The sequence below is a fragment of the Pleurodeles waltl genome, chromosome 9 (genome assembly GCF_031143425.1).
Source record: "Pleurodeles waltl isolate 20211129_DDA chromosome 9, aPleWal1.hap1.20221129, whole genome shotgun sequence".
Taxonomy (NCBI): domain Eukaryota; kingdom Metazoa; phylum Chordata; class Amphibia; order Caudata; family Salamandridae; genus Pleurodeles; species Pleurodeles waltl.
The window spans coordinates 965,021,616-965,041,918 of record NC_090448.1 but is presented as its reverse complement, the minus strand read 5'-3'; the positions used below and the strand labels follow the sequence as shown (position 1 = coordinate 965,041,918).

Below are 20,303 nucleotides of genomic sequence, written 5' to 3'. Positions count from 1 at the left end.
CCCCCTGCATGCTGCTATGCTTTAACTCCTTAAACATTGTTAGCTACAAATCCCACCCACAAAACGCCGTAAAGTTGTCCTCCTATTTTGCTTATATTTCCCCCCCCTTTTTTTCTCTTCCCTTTTTTTCTTTTTTCTCTATTTTTCTCCCATTTCATTTTCCCACTCAAACTATAGCTTAGAACGTGTTTAAGTTGATTGATCACACACCTGACTTAAAACGATAGTATAGGATAGCGAAGAGCATAACACAGCTTGCCAAAGGGATGTGTATATTAGCACCAAGTATTAACGAATGCATAGAAAATGTTAACAATACCAAAGTAATATGCAACGAAACATGTATAATGCGTGCCACAAATGCAGACTGCTTAATGGTCACATACAACGAATGCAAGATGTTAACTCGAGCAAACATGTAAATGTAAAGCAACAAAAGGTTAATAAAATATATAAAAAATAAAAAAAAGGATGCATAAGGCTAGAAGTCTAGGAAGCCTCTGACCCATCTGCACTGGCACTCAGCCGTGAGCCTGAAACATCAGGATCTTATCCTGAATATTCCAGATTCGCTTCAGCAGTGGAAGGACTTAGAAACTATGTCCAGGATACCCCTGTACAGGAGATCTGATGTATGTGTCAGTTTGCTGATAAAAAACAACAGGGGTGACAAAAGGGTGACTGTCATCTGAAGATTGCCCGTGACAGACTGCGGAGAGCCTGGAATGAGCAGTCAGTTATTGGGGTACAAAAGGTCTGTCAGTTGCTGACCTGATTGCTAGTGTTGCTTTACTATATCTGTCAATCCCAGCAAATAACCCTTGAACCTTTTAACTTATTTTTTGGGTGGAATTGGCATGTTGGTGAAAGCAACCCTTGTGAACAGACTAACACTGCTATCTCTAAATCTCTCTAGTGCAGTATGTGCCTTATCTCCAAAGAGCCTAGATCCATCAAAGGGAATGTCCATGTGCGATGCCTGGACATCTCCCAAAATCAAGGGGCACGCATCACGGTAGGAGGTCTAATTACTACACTGGTTTCTATGCATATCCCACACAACCTTTTGTATCAAGGCCTGCTAGTAGGAAGTATTCTGTTGCATCTTGTCCATCATGAATGGTGTGGGCTAAAACTGTCCCAAGTTCCTTTGGGACACCCAGCAAGATCTCACTGGCCATGTCCTGAAGTGAGTGTGCAGTGGCCAAGAGGAAGAGTGCCTTTAATATATCAATCTGTTCAGATCCTCTATCTGGTTGAGTAAAAGGGAACGTAATTGGGGTTACTTTATTTCTCGATGCTTTCACCACAACACTTTCCAGTGATGGGTTTTGTGTCACGCAGGCCGGATCACCAAGAACAAGCATGTGTCACCTGTCCTCAAGTCAACTGACTGGCAAGCTGTTCATGACTTTTTCAACGTGGTTTTCAAAGTGTCTATAAGAGCATCATTGAAGGGCAGTAAAGGTTCTGTTGAGACTGGCCTGGGTTGTAGAATCTTAGTAGGCAGGTTTGACTTTGTCTCTACAGTGGGAAGCTGCTAGTCAAGGACTTCTGTTGCCCTGGATACCACTACTACGAAAGAGGCATTCTCCTCATTGGGTGGACCTAGAAGACACACTAGGTGACTTAATGGAATGGTTTACAATCCATGTGCATCAATCTAATGTTGCGGGGCATCTAATTTGAAAGTCATGAAAAATTTTCTGAAGCCCTTGAACTGCATTCAAGTCAAAGCCTAAGAAGGCTTCCAGCCTCCTATAGTACTGGTGTTGTGGAAGAGGCTGGGAATCTCATTCTAGGGTTCTTGGTTGCACCTTGGTGATTTATAGAGTGATATGGGTCTAGCACAGAACGATATTAGCTCTGGGTTGGAGGTTGGTGCAGGGACTAGGTCGGGCACAAGTGATATCTGGCTCAGCACCAGTGTGGCCCATAGAGTTGTAGTAGGGATATCTGCTCAAGCTAGCTGGGGTCCACAAGGAGGTCCAGTGGGGTCTCTCGGCACCGGGGAAGGACCCACCTGTGGACATATGACTGGTTTCCCCAGAAGAACCACCTGAAGAGAGTTTAGAGGGAACTGTGGGCGTGTCAGGACCAGCGTCAGGTTCAAAGTCAGAATACATCAGCAGATTAGAAATACTGAATCGTTGAAAGATCCAATATTAGAGAATCCAGCGTTCTGTGTTTGCTTGATCACAATCCAGGCAATGCAAATACCTTGCCATCAAGTGTTTTCTTGCCAAGAGATTAAAGGCCCTCTTCCTTCATATTCAAGGGCTCTAATGGCAATCTCAAAGGTGAATACTCAGGGGGCTTTGCCATTTCATCTTTCACATCAATGACTTAGGCCTCATTACTCTACGTCAAGAGGAGCCTACAGAAATTATTTGTATAGTGTTTTCTTCTTTGCTTCAAGCTATCCCTGAGTGACGGGCAAGGGCAGGGTGGTGTCAAAAGTTAGAAAAGCACTGCTATGCTTTTGTTTAAACTAGGAACTGGCAGCCAAACGAGGATACAATTTTGTAATATTCTGCATCCTTGTGCCGGTTTCCCACTCTGGCTTCCAATATCATCCTTGATATTTTTGGCAAATCAATTGTGCCCATTGATGAAACACAAGAAAGCAATTTGGACTCATCTCATACTTTGTTGTGCCATATGGAGGGAACTTAAACAGCAAAGGCATGGTGTTTCTGTATAGGAAAATGAGAAAAATACATTGTACCTGGAAATCTTACTGAGAATAAAATTCCATGCCAAAGATTTTTAATTGTAGTCACTGTGAACATAGAATGAAATGGACAGAGACCAGTGTTCAAGGACAAGGAAAGTATGTAAATTATAGGACAAATTCACAGGTTTCATTTTGCAGCAGAAACTGGTCATGTGTTAGTGCAGGAGGGAAAGCTGCTGCCGTGATGTACTGCACAGACACTACGACGTGGGTCTTAGCCACTTGAACTTTTATTGAGATTTGATGACGGCTATTGTCAACGATATGAGGTCAGATTGCTAAAGGTCTTTTAAATAGCATTAAATCAGATCTTGGTCAAGTTGCCTTTATGTATATATACGCATGTATGTTGCATTTGTACGGAGCGCACCTAGTCGGCAGGCAGCAGAGCACAGTACAGGGCCAAATGCAATCATACAGTCAACAAGCGAGGTAGCTGTGTCCTGAAAGCTGAAGTGAACTGCTACTGTGCTGTGATGCACTGTTTTTAAGGAGGAGCATTGTCGGCTCTTTCCCAAATTAGAGTAGAATAGGGGCAGTTTGATGGATACTGAAGATGTTGTTCCAGATCCTGGGGACATGGATAGAGAAAGCATGTTGCCTTGCCTTTTTTATTTTTTTGCACTTTTTCCTCTCAAGTTAGATGTTCTAATAGCTCCGAGTGTAGCTGTGCAACCAAGCAACTCATGATAGTCATCAATGTTCACCATTTCATGGATACAAGTTTAGACATAAATACCAATAGTAATGGGTGCACAAATCAGAAACGTCTAAATCTTGTCATTTGCATGTACGACAGAAAGTTATTTGCAGTTCTTGGCTGCACTTCAGTACATTCCTGACAACCACAGCCAGGGCTATCAACTGAAAATTATCTCACTAGCTAGTTCTCTGCCCTCTATGTTTGTCTTGTTTCACAAAGCAAATAGTAAAGTGATCTGCCAGAAGACAGTGCTCCTGAAGAAGGGACTTGGCCTCTCCCTGAACTACTATATGAAAATACAACTTGCCCTTAAAAGGTTTGGCTTATATACTAAAGACGGAATGCGTCCAAAGGTCTCAACAGCTTGAAGATTTTACCATGACTATCACATATCCTTTCTATGAGAAAGTAAGTAGAAGCCTCTGACAGACCAAGTGGTCTCCTTTGGGACCCTCAAACCTCCTCCCTAGTAGAAAGGATATGTGATAGAGCCTAGTCCTTGGAGGACAAAGAAGTAGCCCTGTCATTCTCCAAGTTGCCACGCACACACTTTAGAACTCATTAATAGGATTGGGGAGGCTTACCCTGCAGTGACATTTTATTTTCCAATAATGTAAGTGGGGTTAAATAAAATGTGTTTCAAATGTGATTGTATTTTAATGTATGGTCCAAAAAAGACAATTTCACACAGGTTGTTATTTAGAACTATTTTCAAGTAGTTAGTGACTTAACTACAATTTGAAGACTCAGTCAGGAACGAAGTTATAAAAAGAAATAAGATGGTTTTGTCTGTTTGCATTGCCTTCTCAGCAGGTTTAACATCAGGTGCTTGTAGATGCTTCTATGTTTGTTTCTCGAGCCTCATTATCAGGCTTGATTATGATGATGATCCTGAAGATGGAAAAGGAAATCACTCTTTTTCCTGAAGAGTTTATTTCCACTTCTTTTAATTAATTCTGTAGAGATACAGCCATCCTCCCATGGTGGATTCAGCACTGGAAAACAGTTCTTTTGACAATTTCTGGAAAGTCTAGTCACGTCAAAGGCTTTTGAAGAAACACGAAAACAACTTCCCTCTATTCCTGGACAGACCACTAGCAAACAAAGTTAGATCCTAAAATAGAGACTGGCAATATGTGATCTCAACTGGAAAAGCAGTCACGAATATAAATTTTGTTATCAGCTGATCTCAAGTGAAACAACACAATTAAAGGGATACAATGCAAGGAATCAGAACTATAAATTCAGAATGGTAAGTCTATCATATAAAGGCTAGCCCTTTCCTTGTCACATGCACACCACGTGATCAACAATTACAACTACTAGACCAGTGTTAATTCAGGTTTGACTGTTACGTAGCGGTCTTTCAGACTGCCGCTACCAGCAGACCATTTTGCTGCCCACAGCAATTATGGCGCTGGGAGGATACCTGTACATCTCCCCAGTTCTTAACAAATAAAAGAAAAAAAGCCCCCTTGCATCAAGCTGAATAGACATAGGATCACATCAGCGATTCCAAACAACTCACACTGATGATACCGGTGATGCCGCAATAGCATTGCTCTTCCACCTACCTGATTGTTTCGTTCAGTCAGCTCGCTGCCAGCCTCACCCTGCTTCTCTAGATCCCGTTCTAGCTTCTTGCACTTCAGTTTCCATTGTCTGATAGTATCTTGAGCCTTGATTTTAAGTTCCTCTTTCTTCCTCTCACTTTCCACCCGTAGCGCCTCGGCCTGCCGTAGCTCAGCCACATACTGGTCCCCCTCTCGGGCAGCATCCTCGGCCTGCTGTGCCAGCTCAGCGCTCTGAAGCTCTGCCCGGCGGCGGTCTGCTTCACAGGACTCATAGCGAGCCTGGATCTCCTTGAGCTGCTCCAGCATCTTCAGCTGCTGCTTCTCTCTCTTCTCCAGGTCAGATGTCAGAACCTGAAAGCAAACAAGGATGCTCAGTGGTTATGGCTAACTGTCACTCATAATTCAGAGAAACCCGGGTGTTAATGTCCACAGAATAAGAAATGCCCTAGACCAGTGGTTCTTAACCGTTTGAATTTGAGTACCCCCACTTAATCATTGCAAACAGGAGGGGACCCCCACTGTATCATTATTGGAATCCAGGAACCACACTGAGCCATTACTGGAAGCCAAGGACCACAGCCTAAGATAAACACCTTCAATTATTTCAACCTAAAAACAGAAGAAAAAAGTTCAGAAATGTATGCAACTATAATTTAACTGGTGCTCATGTAAAGCGCTCCAATACCTCCGGGTCGACTTTTCGCTATATAAAACTTTTAAAAAAAGTGTATTCCTCAAAAAACAAATACAGAAATGAAGAAACATTTAGCTGACAATTTTTTTTTTTTAATTAATTGTAATAGTAAGGTTGGTGTGTTTGCAAATTCATTTGAGGTCACTCATCATCCCTACTATATTCTGTTTGATGCATTTGTACTTCTCCCACTAATCAATCTGAGGGTGCTAAATTAATTTTTAGCCTCCAATTTCAAATTCCTTCTCATTTACAGAACGTTTTGAAATGTTCATTTTATATTTTGCTTCTTTATTTAAAATATTTTTAAAATGTTATTATTTAATTTTCTAAGCAGTTACGGAGCCCCTGAGTAGGCTTCGCGGACCAACCAGGTGTCCCCTGACCACAGGTTAAGAGCCACTGCCCTAGAATCTTTATCTAACGGATCTTAGAGTAATGGGCCAGCACAAAGTCTACACACAGAGTGTCATTGCTACTAGACCATAAGTTAAAGGCACAATATAGAATGATCAAATTTGGAATCAAACTTTCGTCAACACACAGGTTGTGCATAACTTACACTGGAATCAAGGCCACAGATCAACAGTAACAGATCCCAGCATGTGAAATATCAAACTTGCCTTCTGTGGTGAGCAAATGCTGCTAGATGCCACAAGGTGAACTACTATTACTGATTTTATTGCTTAGGATCATCACTATGGGTATCAACATTATGGGTCACGGTTTACAGTTTCCCCTACCAGGAGTCAAAGTAACTTGAAAATCTCATATACTGAATACAAAATCACACACCTCTTCCTACCCAACTAACTGAAAAACAAAATGTATATTGCAGAAGGTCAAGAGATGTTTGGAGCAAGGCCTCAGAGCAGATGTTTCATCGTAGTTGGTAGAGGTGGGAGGGGATGTGTCAGTTAAATGCAAGTCTAGACAGAAAGGAAGCCATGCAAGAAACTGGCCCGTTCAGCCAATAGAATCTCCAGCTCTTGGTTTTCTTCACCACTGCTGAGAGGGGAAGGGTCATAAATATTTACCTGGGCCTCAAACAGAGCTGTCACTGTCAGGATCCTTGTTAGCCTCAACCCTCCATTTACACCCATTTTCACTGGCATGGGATACAGTTTACAATGGCCAGGGTGGGGGAGGGGAACTTTCTGCCTTCAGGCTTCTGTTCAACCACAGTTAACTTCTCCAGCTCACTCTTCAATGCTCTATTGGCATAGTTAAAGAGATTCCACAGACTGCCTAGAGAAAACTTCTAACAGTGTGCTCAATCAAGACGTCAAGGTGTACCACCCACCCACCCACCCACCCAGCCTCATTTTTCCCATAAAGGAAGGGGGGATCCATCCCCATACCGGCTGGCTGGCTGGTCTTTTGCATATGTGAACAGTGCCAGTGTGAGAAAGCGCCTTATCTTCATGCACTTCGCCTTGGTATCCACACTGCAGCCTCAACTCACTGCATGAGCAGTATGAGTTAGCCTTCACCGCGCGCATGAACCAATGGAGATCATGGACCTCTGCAACTACAAGTGAAGAGTGACTTGTATCCTCAAACAACACCAAAGCACCAGAAAGGGGACATGATGCAGCACTCCCCACTCTACCGATTACTGCATGTACGATCTCCTGCTCAATCAGGAGAGAGTCTGCAGGCATCACATTGATCAACAACCTTGCTGATTTATAGAGCCCAGCCCTATTAAACTCCACTTGCATCATTATGCTCGGCCTGCTCATCATTACACCCAAAGGTCGACGTGGGCAGCTACTGTGTGTAGGAGGCTGGCCTGGTTTGCAGTGGGTACCTTGGGTACTTACACCTTATACCAGGTCCAGTTATCCCTTATTAGTGAGATGTAGTAGTGTTCTAGAAGCTTCGGCTGATAGAGGTAGCTGTAGCAGAGCAGCTAAGGCTGAACTAGGAGACATGCAAAGCTCCTGCAATACCACTATATTTACACAGTACTTATACACAATAAAATATAATACTCAGTGTTACCAAAAATAAAGGTGCTTTATTTTAGTGACACAAGGCCAAAAATATCTTAGAGGCAATACTCCTTCTGGAAGTAAGTATTATACACAATATAAACACTAGACACCAAAATAAGGTAAGTAAATAGTCATAGGATAGTGCAAACAATAGAAAAAAACATAGAAAGCAATAGGAAGAAACAGGTCTAAGGGCCAAGTACTAAGAAAGTGGAATGCGAATCAGAATTCCCCCCTAGAAAAGTGTAGTGTGGAGAGGATCGCTGGGAGTGTAAGAAAACCACAAAGGTGAGTAAAATACGCCACCCCAGAGCCCAGGAAAGTAGGAGTCAAGTACTGCAAGTTTCCTTAGGACACACTACAAGTCGTGATTAGAGTTATTGCAAGAACCAAGCAAGACTGCAAGCAACAAATAGTGGATTCCTGGACCTGAAGACCTGTGAAGGAAGGAGACCAAGTCCAGAAGTCGCAGAAGATTCCAGGAAGGACAGAAGCCCCGGCCAACCTAGAAGATGGTGCAAAAAAGGATTCTCCGGTTGGAAGAAGTCTGCAGAAGAGCACCAAGGAAGTTGACTGCGGGATCCTGTATGATGCAAAGGATGTCCCACATGGAGATGTTGGATGCAGGCGAGTTGCAGCGCTGGATTTGTCCAAAAAGCCTTGGTTCAAGCAATGTCGCGGACTGCGTAAAAATGGCGCTGCCTGTTTCCAGGAGGGACCTGGGGGCCTCAACTTGGACTAAGGAGGCAGAGGGGGCTCCCAACACTGGATGGAACCCACAGATGACCAGGCAGCACCCACGGAGGTCCCAGGACACCGGGACGAAGAAGGTGCAAATTGCAGTGACTGCAGCACTACAAAGGAAGGTCCCACGCCACCGGAGATCAACTCAGTGAGTTGAGCATCGCAGGATAGAGTGCTGGGGACCTGGGCCAGATTGTGCATGAAGGATTCCTGCAAATTGTGCACCGAGGCCTCAGGAGGTGAAGATGGCGCCTTGCACGGGGGTATAGTCGCAAACGGGGAAGGCAAGCTCTTACCTCCTCCAAATTTAGACAGCTGGACCTTAGGACAGTCTGTGTGGAAGGGGTCAACCACCTGTGTTCCAAGGAGCAAGTTTGTCATCAGGAGAGGAGTCCAAGAGAACCGGTCGTCGTCTTAGAAGGGGCCTGCTGGAGCAGGGAAGGGACTCTGTCACTTCACAGGAGATTTCTTCGGTCCTTCTGGTGCAAGGTGAAGACAGGGTGTCCCCAGATCGTGCACACCGTGGAAACTGTTGCAGTTGCTGGCTGGAGCTAAAGTTGCAGATTCGAAGAAGCCCTTCTGGATACTTTGTTGCAGTTACAGCGGTTCCTGGAGCAATCTGCAGTTGATCTGAGGTCAGCGGATGAAGCAGTAGTTGCAGAGGATTCCTAATGGAAACTTGCAAGCAGAATCTGAAGAAAAACCCACAGGAGAGACCCTAAATAGTCCTGAGAGGGGGATTGGCTACCTAACCAGGTATGCACCTATCAGGAGGGGTCTCTGACGTCACCTGCTGGCATAGGCCACTCAGAGGCCTCCAGAGTGTCCCCACACCTTGGAAAAGAAGATGGCTGAAGTCTGGGACACACTGGAGGAGTTCTGGGCACCACCCGTGGGGTGGTGATGGACAGGGGAGTGGTCACTTCCCTTTCCTTTGTATAGTTTCACACCAGAGCAGGGACTGGGGTCCCTGAACCAGTGTAGACTGCAAGGAGGGCACGATCTGAGCCCTTCAAAGCACTGCCAGAGGCTCTGGGAGGCTACCCCTCCCAAGCCTGTAACACCTATTTCCAAAGGGAGAAGGGGTAACACCCTCCTCCCAAAGGAAATGCTTTGTTCTGCCTTCCTGGGACTGAGCTGCTCAGACCCCAGGAGGGCAGAACCCGGTCTGTGAGGTGGCAGCAGACTCAGAGAACTGGTTTGGCAGTACTGGGGGTCCATGGTGGAGCCTCCAGGATGCATGAAATTGTCTCTTCAATACCAGATTTGGAATGGGGGGACAATTCCATGGTGTTAGACACCTTACATGGCCATATTCGGAGTTACCATTGTGAAGCAATATATAGGTATTGACCTATATGTAGTGTACGCGTGTAATGGTATCCCCGCACTCACGAAGTCCGGGCAATTGGCCCTGGACAGCGAGGGGGCACCTTTGCTAGTGCAAGGGTGCCCTCACACTTAGTAACTTTGCACCTATCCTTCAGTAAATGAAGGTTAGACATATAGGTGACTTATAAGTTACTTAAGGGCAGTGAAAATGGCTGTGAAATAGTGTGTGCACTATTTCACGCAGGCTGCAGTGGTAGTCCTATGAAAGGGTTTGTCTGAGCTCCTTATGGGTGGCAAAAGAAATTGCTGCAGCCCATAAGGATCTCGTGGAACCTCAATGCCCTGGGTGCCTAGGTACCATATACTAGGGACTTATAAGGGGGGTCCAGTGTGCCAACTGAAATTGGTAAATGAAGTCACTAGCCTATAGTGACTACTTTGGAAGCAGAAAGAGTATAAGCACTGAGGTTCTGGTTAGCAGAACCTCAGTGACACAGTTAAGCACTACTGGCAATACACACATTAGGCCATAAACTAGGAGCACCCGAGTCCTGGCTAGCAGGATCCCAGTGAGACAGGCAAAACACACTGACCTATAGGGTTTTCACTATGAGCACTGGGGTCCTGGCTAGCAGGATCCCAGTGACACAGTAAAAAAACACTGACACACACTCAGAAACAGACCAAAAGTGGGGGTAACCATGCTAGAAAGAGGGTACTTCCTCACACTGTGGAGCTTTTCGCAACAATATTTTTTTCCATTTAACTAAAACAGCTCCTCTACTTCTTGTTAAAAGACAGCCTTCCAGGAGCGGTTCATTCTACCAGGTAAGCTCCCTTACCTGAAAAGGACGGGAGGCAGTCTCCTGTGCTGTTAAATGTTTGGAATAGATATAGTCTTACTGGGTATTACTAAAATCTATATTTTGAAAGCACTTTATCATAAACATTTTGTTTTAGAATTTCGTGACCACCTATTTTATACTGTGTACACTGCAAGTTTAGGATAACGACTTGCATATTCATAGTGCTTTCTGTCAAAGGATGGGACGTCGTAGCACTAAAAATGCAAAAGTCATTCTACCCCCCTGCACCAATAAGATTCGATTCTGTGGCTCTCTGGTTACCCCCACAGTTAGATATCTGCAGTGATGGCATTATCCCACAGAGTTTTCAAGAAGTAAAATACTGCACTTCCCACTTAGTGGTTTATCTTGCATTTTTTCATTTTAGGAGTGTTGTATATCATATGCAGTCACCTGAAGGTGAAAGACAAGCAAAATAATTATAGAATATGGTGGTCTTTTTTGTCATTCCTTTGACCCCACCCGTTCCCCGGCCCCGCCCCTACGATTCATAATTTCCATCTTTTTTTTGTAATACACAGAAGTAAAGCCAAAAAGATGAGCAGGTTTTGCCTCAATGATCCATGCTTGTTAAAGTCCTGGTTCTCAACCAATTGCTGTGGTGGTTTCCCGGGCCGTGAAAATTAACTGCAGCCTCCGCCAAAACCAAAGAGGCCATGTCTGGGGCAAGCACAGTCTACCGAGGCACGTGTCTACGCGGCAGCAGAGAGCTCAATGCTATAAAACACGCTCTTCGCGGAGCGCCAAGAGTGATAACCCGAACAATATTAGAGAACAGCAAATGTCTCTAGGGCAAGTTCTGCTGGAGAACGGGACTAGCCAATTTTAAAAGAAATATTTATTTTCTGTCTTAAACATACAGCATTCATCATCGAGCACAAAACAATACACTGCCATAAATAAACATATGAACTGATGCGGCTACATTCCACCTGACAATGCCCGGCAGTCAAACAGAAAAATTTAATTTATCTGCCATGCTTTGTTTTAAATAAATTCATTTTTGTTCCGGGTTATACAATGAATAATGAAAACGTTTGCATTTGTTTCCCCTCGGTAGCTATTCCCTATAATGTCGCTGCGCCCAAAGTGCCGTGTTAGGCGTGAGTAATCATGCACTCCTGGGAGTGTGTTAAATGGCCCGTATGCACCACTCATAAGCCGCAACAGCTTGTAAAACAGCAGAAGGCGCGGCGATTTCCTCTAAACCCTCCGGGCCGTCGATTTTACGGCGCCAAGTTTCTTTGGCCTTCGGGCGAACGCTGCCGACAGACTTTCATTAAGGGCGCCGCAACACAGTCTGTGACCCCCAAATGTTAGGCTATCACACAGCTATTTTCTTGCGTACACATTAGGGTGACCGGACTTCCCGGATTTCCCCGGACAATTCCGGATTTTAGAGGACTGTCCCAGTGTCCCACGCTTTTGTTCATTTTAAAGAAATGTAACGGTTTTTGGGGCACTAGTCAGGTCAACCTGTAAATCTTTTGTTAATTTTAAATAAATACCCCGGTTTTAGGGACAAAGGTCAGGTCAACCTGCGAGTCAAAAGTAAAAGGTATGCACTCCTTTCATATGCAGCTCTAGAATCTTAAATAATTTAAGAAGTAGTTTATGGGTTTCTGCCCGTCTGCTGCTGCCTTCGCACGAGCGCGTCTCACACACACATATACAGGAAAGGCCAGATGTAAAAGTGAGAGTAAATGCTTTAGTCCTACTTTCATGTCTGACCTGTCCCGTTTTTTTCTTTTCAAAATCTGGTCACCCTAGATACACAAGCTGAGTACAGCCCTTTCCCCCCACCCGTGGCTCACGACTAATAATGAACATGACTATAAAAAACCCTCCCTCTGTAGGAACAACCGCACACTGTTGCAGACAAGCTTTTCGGTTTCTTGTGTGGCGGGACAGGGTTTTCTAGAAAGCTCGGCTAAGAGTCAAGAACAAAGAAACCAATGCATCACATATTGTGGTACTCGGTTCCAGACTCATGGCAGGTTAGTCATTTACTGCCGCTACTAACAAATACACCCAAGCTAGTTCTAGACCATGGGTACTCACAAACTTTTTCTCGGGGGCCAAAATTGCAGTATGGTTTGCGGCCGAGGGCCGCACTGAAGTGACAGCGGGGGTGTGGGGGGGGCTTATAGGGGGCACAACCACCCCGCCCCCTTTTTCAAAACATTGCTAAACACACACAGCGCCATCTGCACACAGCGCCATCTGCTCTCACCCCTACCCCAGTATCACACACAGCACCATCTGCTCTCCCCCCTACCCCAGTAACACACACAGCGCCATCTGCTCTCACCCCTACCCCAGTATCACACAGCGCCATCTGCTCTCACCCCTACCCCAGTAACACACACAGCACCATACACACACAGCGCCATCTGCACACAGCGCCATCTGCTCTCACCCCTACCCCAGTAACACACACAGCGCAATCTGCTCTGACCCCTACCCCAGTAACACACACACAGCGCACACACACAGCGCCATCTGCTCTCACCCCTACCCCAGTAACACACACACAGCGCACACACACAGCGCCATCTGCTCTCACCCCTACCCCAGTAACACACACAGCGCCATCTGCTCTCACCCCTACCCCAGTAACACACACACACACACACACAGCGCCCACACACAGCGCAATCTGCTCTCACTCCTACCCCAGTAACACACACACTACATTAAAAACAAATAAATAAATAACCAAAGAGCCTTACCTGCCTCAATAAAGTACTGTAAAGATGCCACAAATGTAGAACGGCAGGCAGGGAGGCGGGCAGCAGACGTGGAGCTGGTGACAGGAAGCAGACAAAAAAGCCCCGTAAAAGTTAGCTGCAAGCGCTAACTTTTATGGGGCTTTGGCTTCCAGGATCGTCATGGAAACGCCATAAATAATGGCCGCCGTAGGTAAACATAGAGGCGGGCCGCGGGAGCATGCGCAAAGAAGCCACGATTGCGCATGCTCCCGCGGCCCTCTTCTATGTTTATATACTGCGGCCATTATTATATGGCGTTTCCTGTACGTGTCCGCGGGCTGCCAAGGAAGGTCCGAGGGGCCGCTGGCGGCCCGCGGGCCGTACTTTGAGTAATGTCGTTCTAGACTAATAGCTTAGTAGGACTAAGAGGAAGTTCTACCCTCGGTTGGTGTAGCCCTGGCTGAATGCCTGTAGAGATAATTTGCTGCTGGAAGAACAAGTGGGATTTTGTAATATCTCTGGAACAGTAGATATTATGAAACTGAAACAAGAGGCAGAAAGAGCAATTAGACTAAGAGTAACCTATATTCCTGTACGGTGGTCTATACAACTGCTGTTGAACCTGTGACAAACCAGCGCCTCATGGGAAAACTACACAATTGTGATACTGAGGAGAGGCTGCTTAAATTGATTCAGCCATTTCACACTGGCACATAAATAAGTGCCACCCAGTTCATTTATGAATGGGCAAAGGCCTGACGCAGGGCTGCGTGCTTGTGCATGCAATATTTCATTTATATATAGCATACCTCCTGGGGTATCTTGGGGCTGCTACAAGTTTTATACCAAAAATAGATAGGGGATGACCAGCTTTGTCCTTTGTAGTTTTAGATCAAACAGAGACTAATCTACAAAGATTATTGGAGCAGCTATGCAACAGAAGATCATGTGCCCATTAATCTGAAAAGAAAACCAAAAATAAGATTTGGTAGCGAACATATATTTAGTTGATTTATGATCGATACCCAGGTTGAATGGGTCAAAAAACGAACTACTCTGGTATTCGATATACCTCTTTAAAAAAAAAAAAAAATACATCAGCACAGCACGTGTATTAAGTTAAATACCTAAACGATGAGAACAAGTTTACAATTTTTTAGTAAGAGGTACTTTGATGGACTATCCTGAGCCCCTGCTGGATACCTACAAGTTTACAAATACTACAATTATGCTGTATATGGTGGCAATTCACAATCAGTCAACTACAAACAGAATTAAGGTGCTGGACTGTTCTACCTGGGGCGACCACCTCCACATCACCGATTCGCCTAGAGTTAGGTGTAGTGTCGGTTGTTGATTTGGTTGACAAAGACATTATTTTATGTTGTCATCTTCTACAGCAAGCAACATCTGGAGCACGTACTCAAAAACTATGGAAAGATATTGTAATGTGTAGTAAATATTCCCACACTTCCAATAACCAAACTGAATATGCGGTTAAAACATATGGCTTACCTGCTAGTTAAGGTTATAATGGAGTTAACACCGGAGAGCGGAAACCAATTGTTAAAATAAATGTTAAATCAATTATTTTTGAAGGTGTTGTTCAAAAGCAAACAAAGTTAAAACTATTCAGAGTTGTATGCAAGATGTACTCACTTTTGGCCCCAAATGTGTTTAATGGTTCCACCACAACCAAATATTTGTTTGGGTTGAGGATGTTCCGTACGAAGATGTCATGAATAACAAATCTGTGACATCATGAAAGAGTGTCAGTGGAGTTTATACTTGTTGCAACTAATGTGGACTTGACAGGTAACTTCTGATCTATGCAGCTCTAATTTGGGTTGTATGATGGAACCACGCAAGCGGCAACCACGCATGCCTGAACAACGTGGTCGGAACAACAACCACGTTTGTTTCCACGCATGCCTTTACGATTTTACGTTGTAAAGGCATGCCTAGTAAAAGGCATGTGTGGACACGCCATGCATGGTTGTCGCATGCCACCCCCCCACCCTAAAAATAGAAGTACCCTGACCCCCCACCTTTAAAAACTACACCGAATCTCACCCACCCAGAGCCCTACAACCGACCCCATCCCGAAAAATAACCCAACCCCTAAAAACAAAATTACCCCGACCCCCCCCACCCCGCTCCTAAAAACAGAAGTACCCCGAACCCCCACCTTTAAAAAAATACCCTGATATCCACCACCCACAGCCCTAAAACCGCCCCCACCCTCCAAAAAAACAACCCCACCCCTAAAAACAAAATTACCAGACCCCTCCACCCCACCCCTAAAAACAGAAGTACCCCGACCCCCCACCTTTAAAAACGACCCCGAATCTCACCCACCCAGAGCCCTACAACCGACCCCATCCCGAAAAATAACCCAACCCCTAAAAACAAAATTACCCTGTCCCCCCACCCCGCTCCTAAAAACAGAAGTACCCCGAACCCCCATCTTTAAAAAATACCCTGATATCCCCCACCCACAGCCCTAAAACCGCCCCCCCCCCAAAAAAAAAAACCCACCCCTAAAAACAAAATTACCAGACCCCTCCACCCCACCCCTAAAAACAGAAGTACCCAGAACTCCCAGATTTATAAACTACCCTGATACCCGGACCCACCCTGGGCCCTAAAACCGACCCGCACCCCCAAAAATAAAACCCAACCCCTAAAAACAAAATTACCCCGCCCGCCCCTAAAAACAGAAGTACCCCAACACCCACCTTTAAAAACTACCCAATACCCCCCCACCCACCCTGTGCCCTAAAACCGACCGACCCCCAAAAATAAAGCCCAACCCCTAAGAACTACCTCGACCCCCACTCCTAAAAACAGAAATACCCCAACCACCCACCCACCTTTAAAAACGACCCCAATACACCCCACCCCCCCTGAGCCTTAAAACCACCCCACCCCCAAAAATAACACTACCCAACCCCTAAAAACAAAATTACCCCGACCCCTCCACTCCGCCCCCTAAAAAACCCGACCCCCCTGCCCTGAATACAAAATTACCCCATCCCCCCACCCCTGCCCCTTAAAACCCCGACCCCGCACGCCATTAATACAAAATTACCCCAACCATGCCCCTAAAAACCCGACCCCCCAAAATACAAAGTTACCCCAACCCGCCACTCCCACCCCTAAAAACCCGACCCTCCCACCCACCCCCCAATACAAAATTACTCTGACCCCTCACCCCTAAAAACCCGCCCGGCCTAAATACAAAATCACCCCGCACCTCCACCCCTAATAACCTGCCCCCCCACACACCCTAAATACAAGATTACCCCAACCACGCCCCTAAAAACCCGACCCCCCACCCACCCTAAACATAATTTTACCCCAACCCCCCAAAAAACCCACCCCACCCGCCCTAAAAACATAATTACCACAACCCCCCAAATACAAAATTACCCTGACCCCCCACCCAACCCTTAAAAACCCGACTCCCACCCGCCTTAAATACAAAATTACCCCAACCCCCACCCCTAAAAACCTGACTTCCCCACCCCCTAAATACAAAACTACCCCGACTCCCCACCCTGCCCCAAAACAAAATAACCCGCCCCCACCCCACCCTAAACCATAGTACCGACACTCCACCCCTTAAAAAAAACAAAAAAAAAAAACCTAACCATCCCAACCCCTTCACCCCCTGCCCCACCCCTAAAAACTACCCCCAACCATGCATGTGCGTTATTCAGCACATGCTTGATTAAGGCAGAGAAAAAGGCCTGCGTTGCTCAGGCAAGCGTCCTTCAGCTTGCGTGAACAACGCAGGCGTGGTTCCGGACGCGTTGTTCCAGATCTTTTCCCTACTGAGATAATCAGTTTGTTGCATTCTGAGGTTACAAATAAACTGTTTTTATCAAAACCCATTTTTGGCCATGGCAGTAAGAAGTTTTAAAAACAATGCAAGCACGCTGTAAGTGATTAAGGGCCAGATGTAGCAAAGGGTTTTTCCCATTCTGTGTCAATGGGAAAATGTGTTCGTACATATGGCCCCAAATGTTTTAACTTGGTGGAACCGATCAGAAGTACAATACTAATAGTGCTTGAAGAAAATACTGCTTTTATGCCATGGTGTTATATAATGAATATAATATTAGTCACATTAGATGCAAAGTAATAGATAATGTAATAGAACGTACAAGATGTAGAATGTTCTGTTAGGTTGGAATGGAAAGTGGTGAGGAGAACGGGCGGTTGAGAGGATGGAGACGGGAGAACATTATACTGTATAATGTACTAGTCTGCTCCTGTTTAGAATAAAACTTAATTTATGATACAACTTATACAACGCTCCTAACTTCATACATAAGACATGGATATAGATATTTTAAGTGGTTTCAATAAATGTTTAGATCTTAAGTAGGCTACTGTTGAGGAACACATTTTTAGTTTATGTGACTAGGGCCTAGCACCATGATAGACACTAGCCTTTCGTTTGCATTTTTAAAAAACTGCAATTTACCTATTCACTCTGGATGTCTGACATTAGAACTTATTCAGACTCTTGTTTCAGGTTATTCAACTTTGATGTTTGCCACTACACGCAGCACAGACATTAAAAAGTACATAACATTTACAATGAAAATCCCGCAATACATAACTACGCTTTTTTTTATTATCCCCAAACAAATGTAAAAGTTTTCCTAACTTAAAACATAATCGAATAGTTTCATTATACATGGAGAAAGTCACACTTTCTGCAGATTTGAAGTTTTCTAAAAATTGGCAAAACATACTTCATCGTTAATCACAGTGCTACAAACAGAATCATGAAATGGATCAAGATGTATTTCTAATGATATATACGTTTTTAGGTCAGAGCCAACTGTCCAATTATTATCAATATTTTTAATAGACAATGATTGTTAATTTCATGAGCCTGGTGACTTATGAAGATTATTGAGTTTAACTATGCTTGTCAGATTATTTTTATGATGAACACAATATTTTAATGCCCTAGTAAGTTTTGATTTAAGGAGCAATAAAGACACTACTACTTCCCGACTTCAGCTTGAGTACCATTTTTAGGCCTGCCTACAGTTTCAGCTGTATTTCAAGATCTCATGTCACTGCTACAAAATAAGTAAACCAATAGAAAGAGAGAGGAAAAAAGTCAAGAGATAGCCTTCTTCTGCCACTGGTTTGTTTCCTTCACATGGTCTGAAATATTAGAATGCAGGGTTGCTTCTTATTTTTGGCATCCTTCGATGACATTTCACGGATGTTTAAATTTTTAGGATCAAGCCTGCGTGCATGCGCTTGCGTATGCGTATCGCTTGCAAGACGCTTTACTAATTAGAACAGGGCTCGGAGCCCTGTGCATGTTGTGTCAGTGTCTTTCATTGGTTCGTGGGTTTGCCTTTTAAAATCTGCTTGCTTTCATTAGTGGAAGGCATGCATACATCATACCTTTTCCGGTGGATAGCCCTCTTTGAGCGCAGCGACGAAGTACTGAAAATATACAAGGCTTGCTGTTTTCCGTCTGGTTTGTGGACTACTTTTTATCTTTTTTCACAGCACAATCTCGCTTGGCAGAAGTCGAGCGCTTTGCATGACATCGACCCGGTTACATAGTTAATTGCACTTTTGCCGGGTACGTAGATAATTGCACTTTTGCCGATAGGTATCACTACGACTGAACTGTAGCAGCGCGATAGCGCAGTTTTTTTCCATTTAATGTGGCAAGAAAAATCCGGTTGGGAGTTTACAACTGCTAATAGCTCTAACTCGGAGAAATGCGAGACCTGTTGCATTGCAAATGCTTGTTAGGAGTTGTAGCTCGAAGCAGTGATGAGGTAAAAAAAGTTGTCCTTTTGTCTTTAATTTGTGTACACTATCTTTTACTTTTTTTAATGTTTTTTGCAAACAGTCTCTGCAGCCGGAGTTTCTTTAAGGAACTGGGTACACAGAGGCCCAGTACAGTATTTTCAGGAGCTGTGGCTTGTTTGTAACCTATCTCCACCACAGTGACTACTCCCCCCCTTTAGCAACCTCAGACAGTTACCATTTTAGGCTAGTGTCTGCTCACTCCGTAGCAGCCGTAAAGGCCAAGGACTCTCTCCCTATATCACAGCCCCTCCGTCTACATGCACAATGCCTCACGATGAGCAATTGATAGTCCCTGTGTGCTTCATATTTTCCAACAATGACCCTGGCATATAATGTAAAAATACTTTATACGACAAGCAGGGGTCATGAGACCGGCTAAAGGGCCAGTGGGAAGGGAGACTAAGGAGGGTTGGTGAGGTAATAAGTGGAAGGAAACACAAAATATTGTAAAACAACCAACATTTGTGAAGCTTTTCAAAACAGAGAGGAAGAGTGTGTGTGTGTGTTTGTGCATGTAAAAATTTCTGGTGAAATCAGACACCTCACCATACCCAACTGAACGCACTTCTACCCAACTATTTACCAGAAAATAGATTTATTAGGAGGGTGTAACATCCCAAATACACCCGCTAAAGCTACGCCCCTTCCGAAAGGTAAGAGAGTCACCCCATTCACCAATGCACCCAGAGGAAACACTGAAACTCCTAGATTGCACAGGAAGGGGACACAGACTAAGCACAATCACCATCATGCGGAAAATGGATACTTTTGGAATGGGGGGAAGGGACACACCCAACCATCACTCATGAAGATGACACAGAGTATGACCTACATAGGCAGTGAAAGCTGCTGTTTCAGGCCTCATGTGCGCCAGCCTGTCCCGGGTGCAATGCACACGGGGCAGGCCGGTGTACAAGAGGCCTGAAAGTGCAGCTTTTACTGCTTATGGCCCTCTCCTGAACACACCTGGTCTCGGAAGTGCTACGCAGGGTCAGGCCTGGATGCCCAGGCCCGACCCTGCTTAGCGCTACTGAGATCAGGCGCATTCAGGACTCTGTGGGTCATGAATCTCCACCTCTGTGG

General features: G+C 44.8%; 1 protein-coding gene across 3 annotated transcripts in view; it reads right to left on the bottom strand.

Moving 5' to 3' along the window:
• CEP128 (centrosomal protein 128) overlaps nucleotides 1–20,303 on the bottom strand; it is a 722,948-nt gene that overhangs the window by 477,716 nt on the left and 224,929 nt on the right. For all 3 annotated transcript variants that reach the window (XM_069208366.1, XM_069208365.1, XM_069208367.1), the window contains one exon: nucleotides 5,015–5,365. In XM_069208366.1, the coding sequence (XP_069064467.1) occupies nucleotides 5,015–5,365 (351 nt within the window). The remainder of the gene's footprint in view (nucleotides 1–5,014; nucleotides 5,366–20,303) is intronic.